Source organism: Oncorhynchus masou, chromosome 7, assembly GCF_036934945.1.
Source record: "Oncorhynchus masou masou isolate Uvic2021 chromosome 7, UVic_Omas_1.1, whole genome shotgun sequence".
Classification (NCBI taxonomy): domain Eukaryota; kingdom Metazoa; phylum Chordata; class Actinopteri; order Salmoniformes; family Salmonidae; genus Oncorhynchus; species Oncorhynchus masou.
In genome coordinates, this window is record NC_088218.1 from 18,530,802 (window position 1) to 18,538,301 (window position 7,500).

The 7,500-nt window shown below is 53.0% G+C and overlaps 1 protein-coding gene across 1 annotated transcript in view; it reads right to left on the reverse strand.

The window, feature by feature from the left end:
* Window positions 1-7,500, reverse strand: part of LOC135543444 (unconventional myosin-X-like) — a 58,470-nt gene that overhangs the window by 21,870 nt on the left and 29,100 nt on the right. Inside the window, exons 3-6 of the mRNA XM_064970703.1 lie at window positions 4,361-4,519; window positions 2,514-2,701; window positions 2,065-2,199; window positions 1,864-1,988 (exon numbers count right to left, since the gene is read on the reverse strand). Coding sequence (XP_064826775.1) covers window positions 1,864-1,988; window positions 2,065-2,199; window positions 2,514-2,701; window positions 4,361-4,519 — 607 coding nt within the window. The remainder of the gene's footprint in view (window positions 1-1,863; window positions 1,989-2,064; window positions 2,200-2,513; window positions 2,702-4,360; window positions 4,520-7,500) is intronic.

Consider the following 7,500-nt stretch of genomic DNA (forward strand, 5'->3'; position numbering starts at 1 on the left):
ACCAGAACAGAACCCCTGGGGAGGGACTGGGGACAGAGAGAGAAGGACAGAACCACTGGGGAGGGACTGGGGACAGAGAGAGAAGGACAGAACCACTGGGGAGGGACTGGGGACAGAGAGAGAAGGACAGAACCACTGGGGAGGGACTGGGGACAGAGAGAGAAGGACAGAACCACTGGGGAGGGACTGGGGACAGAGAGAGAAGGACAGAACCACTGGGGAGGGACTGGGGACAGAGAGAAGGACAGAACCACTGGGGAGGGACTGGGGACAGAGAGAAGGACAGAACCACTGGGGAGGGACTGGGGACAGAGAGAGAAGGACAGAACCACTGGGGAGAGACTGGGAACAGAGAGAGAAGGACAGAACCACTGGGGAGGGACTGGGGACAGAGAGAATGGACAGAACCACTGGGGAGGGACTGGGGGCAGAGAGAGAAGGACAGAACCACTGGGGAGGGACTGGGGACAGAGAGAGAAGGACAGAACCACTGGGGAGGGACTGGGGACAGAGAGAAGGACAGAACCACTGGGGAGGGACTGGGGACAGAGAGAAGGACAGAACCACTGGGGAGGGACTGGGGACAGAGAGAGAAGGACAGAACCACTGGGGAGAGACTGGGAACAGAGAGAGAAGGACAGAACCACTGGGGAGGGACTGGGGACAGAGAGAGAAGAACCACTGGGGACAGAACCACTGGGGAGAGACTGGGGACAGAGAGAGAAGGACAGAACCACTGGGGAGGGACTGGGGACAGAGAGAGAAGGACAGAACCACTGGGGAGGGACTGGGGACAGAGAGAGAAGGACAGAACCACCGGGGAGGGACTGGGGACAGAGAGAGAAGGACAGAACCACCGGGGAGGGACTGGGGACAGAGAGAGAAGGATAGCATAACTGGGGAGGGACTGGGGACAGAACCACTGGGGTGGGACTGGGGACAGAGAGAGAAGGACAGAACCACTGTGGAGGGACTGGGGACAAAGATCGAAGCACAGAACCACTGGGGAGGGACTGGGGACAGAGAGAGAAGGACAGAACCACCGGGGAGGGACTGGGGACAGAACCACTGGGGAGGGACTGGGGACAGAGAGAGAAGGACAGAACCACTGGGGAGGGACTGGGGACAGAGAGAGAAGGACAGAACCACTGGGGAGGGACTGGAGACACAGAGAGAAGGACAGAACCACTGGGGAGGGACTGGAGACACAGAGAGAAGGACAGAACCACTGGGGAGAGACTGGGGACAGAGAGAGAAGGACAGAACCACTGGGGAGGGACTGGAGACACAGAGAGAAGGACAGAACCACTGGGGAGAGACTGGGGACAGAGAGAGAAGTACAGAACCCCTGGGGAGAGACTGGGGACAGAGAGAGAAGGACAGAACCACTGGGGAGGGACTGGGGACAGAGAGAGAAGGACAGAACCACTGGGGAGGGACTGGAGACACAGAGAGAAGGACAGAACCACTGGGGAGAGACTGGGGACAGAGAGAGAAGTACAGAACCCCTGGGGAGAGACTGGGGACAGAGAGAGAAGGACAGAACCACTGGGGAGGGACTGGGGACAGAGAGAGAAGGACAGAACCACTGGGGAGGGACTGGAGACACAGAGAGAAGGACAGAACCACTGGGGAGAGACTGGGGACAGAGAGAGAAGTACAGAACCCCTGGGGAGGGACTGGGGACAGAGAGAGAAGGACAGAACCACTGGGGAGGGACTGGAGACACAGAGAGAAGGACAGAACCACTGGGGAGAGACTGGGGACAGAGAGAGAAGTACAGAACCCCTGGGGAGGGACTGGAGACACAGAGAGAAGGACAGAACCACTGGGGAGGGACTAGGGACAGAGAGAGAAGGATACAGTCAACGATACATCCACCATGGATGTTCCCGCTCTGGGAGAAGTGGAGCTGGATGAACTTCCCAAAGCGACTAGAATTGTTGTTGTACACTGTCTTGGCATTCCCAAACGCCTCCATGATAGGACTGCACACAGAGAGGAATGTTAGTGTGTGTGTATTTAGACAGTTGTGTGTGTGTGTGTGTGTGTGTGTGTGTGTACCTGCTCTGAACGATGGACTGCTCCACTGGTGTGGTCTTCTCAGAAGGAGGCGTCCCAGCAGAGTTCTGGCTCATCACAGACAGGAACTGGAGCAGCAGCTTGGTGCTCTCTGTCTTACCAGCCCCCGACTCCCCACTGGAACACACACACACACACACACGCACGCACGCACACACACACACACACACACATAAGGTCACACCCTAAAAACCACACTTAACCTTTCTCTGACCTTCTCCACCAAATGAATCTGATAGGTTAACACAATTTGCATGTTATTGTCTGGACTATAATATATATTACACAGTGATTGGTTAATAGATATTGAGTTAGCCTTTGGTCTGTAACCAATCAGATTAATGACTAAAACTTCATTGGGTGTGATTGGATAAGGGGTCAGATGGGTAAGGTCTAAACAACAACTTCATACTCGACCAATCAAATCTCACCTGATGAGGACGCATTGGCTGTCGTGTCGTTTCCAGATGCAGCGGTAACACTCATTGGCTACAGCGAAGATATGGGGCGGGAGTTCTCCGATGTGGTGTCGACTGTACAGCTCAACTCTATCTAGGTCATACATGCCTGGGATCTGTTTATAAGGGTTCACCGCTGCCAGGATACTGCCTATGTTGGTCTGAGACACACACACACACACACACACACACACACACACACACACACACACACACACACACACACACACACACACACACACACACACACACACACACACACACACGTTGTATCCAGCACCAGGATAAAATGTACTATATATTACTCAGAGAAAAACAGACAGAGGAGAGAGGAGAGAACAGAGCTGGAGAGAGGAGAGAGGAGAGAGGAGAGAACAGAGCTGGAGAGAGGAGAGAGGAGAGAACAGAGCTGGAGAGCGGAGAGAGGAGAGAGGAGAGAGAAAAGAGGAGAGAACAGAGCTGGAGAGAGGAGAGAGGAGAGAGGGGAGAACAGAGCTGGAGAGCGGAGAGAGGAGAGAGGAGAGAACAGAGCTGGAGAGCGGAGAGAGGAGAGAGGAGAGAGGAGAGAGGAGAGAACAGAGCTGGAGAGCTGAGAGAGGAGAGAGGAGAGAACAGAGCTGGAGAGCGGAGAGAGGAGAGAACAGAGCTGGAGAGCGGAGAGCGGAGAGAGGAGAGAGGAGAGAACAGAGCTGGAGAGCGGAGAGAGGAGAGAGGAGAGAACAGAGCTGGAGAGAGGAGAGAGGAGAGCGGAGAGAGGAGAGAGGAGAGAACAGAGCTGGAGAGAGGAGAGAGGAGAGAGGAGAGCGGAGAGAGGAGAGAGAGGAGAGAACAGAGGTGGAGAGCGGAGAGAGGAGAGAACAGAGCTGGAGAGCGGAGAGAGGAGAGAACAGAGCTGGAGAGAGGAGAGAACAGAGCTGGAGAGCGGAGAGAGGAGAGAACAGAGCTGGACAGAGGAGAGAGGAGAGAGAGCTGGAGAGAGGAGGGCAGCTATTTTGGCGTATTAGAAAATAGCAGTTGTCCTTGTTTACTTCCCTTACGTTCAGCTGACACATCAAGTCAGCAAGCCTCACATTGGATCATATTCTGTGCTCCGCATATTCTCTGACACACAAACACGTGCGCGTGTACACATGCACACACACACACACACACACACACACACACACACACACACACACACACACACACAGAAACCTGACCAGCACACCGGGTGAACTAATATGATCAGCTTAAAGGAAATCCCTCCTCATCATCTCGATAAGGTCATCCGCCGTGCCCCCTGTCCCACACAGACACACACAGTGTGTCCCCTCATCTACATTAGGTCCCTCTGTGTGTCTCTGTGTCCTTTAAGCCATGTTTCCTTCTATGTTCTGTGTCTGTCTGCCTGTCAATTCATGATTCTGTCGATTAATGATTTCAAATCTTTCCCCTATTTAGGGGATAACACAGTAATGTTGTATACCACTGTGGAGAGGTGCATTATGGGTAGTAGGGCTGAGGCTGGGTGCCAGTAAGGCAGATGTGAACTACTTAGCTAGTAACCATGTGTTGTGCTTTGACGTCACCTTTTGCACTACATTACTGCAAGAGTGTGTAATTTATAGACCACCTCCCCAGACACACACACACACACACACACACACACACACACACACACACAGACACTCAGACGGACAGAAGAAGAGATGATATAAGTTGATTTGTGTTTCCTGTCAAAAGCCTTTAGGCAGGAAATTACCGGAAGAGGAGGGGAGGCATTCATTGTATAGCACACGCATGTGTGTGTGTGTGTGTGTGTGTGTTAGTGTGTGACTTACATAGATGCTGTCCTTCTGGTAGCGCTGGTAGAGGTTGTGCATGATGGCAGCTTCGTGTAGTTCTGCCAGAGTGGACATGTCCTCCACCCCATCTATACTGGACTGATGCATAGCGTACACTCTCTCTCTAGTCACCTCAGCCTGCTGGAGATACAACACCTAGAGAGGATGGGGGGGTGGGCAGAGAGGGGAGGGGGGAGAGAGAGGGGAGGGGGTAGAGAGAGGGGAGGGGGTAGAGAGAGGGGGGAGTGGAGAGAGAGAGGGGGGAGTGGAGAGAGAGAGGGGGAGTGGAGAGAGAGGGGGAGTGGAGAGAGAAAAGCGGGAGTGAGAGAAAGAGAGAGAGGAGGGGAGAGAAAGAAAGAGGAGGGGGAGAGAGAGAGATACATATTAGAGATGCAATGCAAGGGTAAATACTGCACAGTTGGAGTCAATGACATTTAGCCTCATTTCAATTAAATTCCAATTCATGAATCGAGAAAGAGAGGTATTTTCAGTTCTTGCAATTCCTTGAACAGGAAATGAGCACCACTGGTGTATTGAGGGTGTGTTGCTAAGGCCCTTCCACTGGTACATTGAGGGTGTGTTGCTAAGGCCCTTCCACTGGTGTATTGAGGGTGTGTTGCTAAGGCCCTTCCACTGGTGAAATGAGGGTGTGTTGCTAAGGCCCTTCCACTGGTGTAATGAGGGTGTGTTGCTAAGGCCCTTCCGCTGGTGTATTGAGGGTGTGTTGCTAAGGCCCTTCCACTGGTGTATTGAGGGTGTGTTGCTAAGGCCCTTCCACTGGTGTATTGAGGGTGTGTTGCTAAGGCCTCTTCCATCAAGAGGCCCTTCCACTGGTGTATTGAGGGTGTGTTGCTAAGGCCCTTCCACTGGTGTATTGAGGGTGTGTTGCTAAGGCCCTTCCACTGGTGTACTGAGGGTGTGTTGCTAAGGCCCTTCCACTGGTACATTGAGGGTGTGTTGCTAAGGCCCTTCCACTGGTGTATTGAGATTGTGTTGCTAAGGCCCTTCCACTGGTACATTGAGGGTGTGTTGCTAAGGCCCTTCCACTGGTGTATTGAGGGTGTGTTGCTAAGGCCCTTCCACTGGTGTATTGAGGGTGTGTTGCTAAGGCCCTTCCACTGGTGTATTGAGGGTGTGTTGCTAAGGCCCTTCCACTGGTGTACTGAGGGTGTGTTGCTAAGGCCCTTCCACTGGTACATTGAGGGTGTGTTGCTAAGGCCCTTCCACTGGTGTATTGAGGGTGTGTTGCTAAGGCCCTTCCACTGGTGTATTGAGGGTGTGTTGCTAAGGCCCTTCCACTGGTGTATTGAGGGTGTGTTGCTAAGGCCCTTCCACTGGTGTACTGAGGGTGTGTTGCTAAGGCCCTTCCACTGGTACATTGAGGGTGTGTTGCTAAGGCCCTTCCACTGGTGTATTGAGATTGTGTTGCTAAGGCCCTTCCACTGGTACATTGAGGGTGTGTTGCTAAGGCCCTTCCACTGGTGTATTGAGGGTGTGTTGCTAAGGCCCTTCCACTGGTGTATTGAGGGTGTGTTGCTAAGGCCCTTCCACTGGTGTATTGAGGGTGTGTTGCTAAGGCCCTTCCACTGGTGTACTGAGGGTGTGTTGCTAAGGCCCTTCCACTGGTACATTGAGGGTGTGTTGCTAAGGCCCTTCCACTGGTGTATTGAGATTGTGTTGCTAAGGCCCTTCCACTGGTACATTGAGGGTGTGTTGCTAAGGCCCTTCCACTGTTGTAATGAGGGTGTGTTGCTAAGGCCCTTCCGCTGGTGTATTGAGGGTGTGTTGCTAAGGCCCTTCCACTGGTGTAATGAGGGTGTGTTGCTAAGGCCCTTCCACTGGTGTAATGAGGGTGTGTTGCTAAGGCCCTTCCACTGGTGTATTGAGGGTGTGTTGCTAAGGCCCTTCCACTGGTGTAATGAGGGTGTGTTGCTAAGGCCCTTCCACTGGTCTAAGGCCCTTCCACTGGTGTATTGAGATTGTGTTGCTAAGGCCCTTCCACTGGTACATTGAGGGTGTGTTGCTAAGGCCCTTCCACTGTTGTAATGAGGGTGTGTTGCTAAGGCCCTTCCGCTGGTGTATTGAGGGTGTGTTGCTAAGGCCCTTCCACTGGTGTATTGAGGGTGTGTTGCTAAGGCCCTTCCACTGGTGTAATGAGGGTGTGTTGCTAAGGCCCTTCCACTGGTACATTGAGGGTGTGTTGCTAAGGCCCTTCCACTGGTGTATTGAGATTGTGTTGCTAAGGCCCTTCCACTGGTGTATTGAGGGTGTGTTGCTAAGGCCCTTCCACTGTTGTAATGAGGGTGTGTTGCTAAGGCCCTTCCACTGGTGTATTGAGGGTGTGTTGCTAAGGCCCTTCCACTGGTGTAATGAGGGTGTGTTGCCAAGGCCCTTCCACTGGTGTATTGAGGGTGTGTTGCTAATGCCCTTCCACTGGTGTATTGAGGGTGTGTTGCTAAGGCCCTTCCACTGGTGTGTTGAGGGTGTGTTGCTAAGGCCCTTCCACTGGTGTATTGAGGGTGTGTTGCTAAGGCCCTTCCACTGGTGTATTGAGGGTGTGTTGCTAAGGCCCTTCCACTGGTGTACTGAGGGTGTGTTGCTAAGGCCCTTCCACTGGTACATTGAGGGTGTGTTGCTAAGGCCCTTCCACTGGTGTATTGAGATTGTGTTGCTAAGGCCCTTCCACTGGTACATTGAGGGTGTGTTGCTAAGGCCCTTCCACTGTTGTAATGAGGGTGTGTTGCTAAGGCCCTTCCGCTGGTGTATTGAGGGTGTGTTGCTAAGGCCCTTCCACTGGTGTAATGAGGGTGTATTGCTAAGGCCCTTCCACTGGTGTAATGAGGGTGTGTTGCTAAGGCCCTTCCGCTGGTGTATTGAGGGTGTGTTGCTAAAGCCCTTCCACTGGTGTAATGAGGGTGTATTGCTAAGGCCATTCCACTGGTGTAATGAGGGTGTGTTGCTAAGGCCCTTCCACTGGTGTATTGATGGTGTGTTGCTAAGGCCCTTCCACTGGTGTATTGAGGGTGTGTTGCTAAGGCCCTTCCACTGGTACATTGAGGGTGTGTTGCTAAGGCCCTTCCACTGGTGTAATGAGGGTGTGTTGCTAAGGCCCTTCCACTGGTGTATTGAGGGTGTGT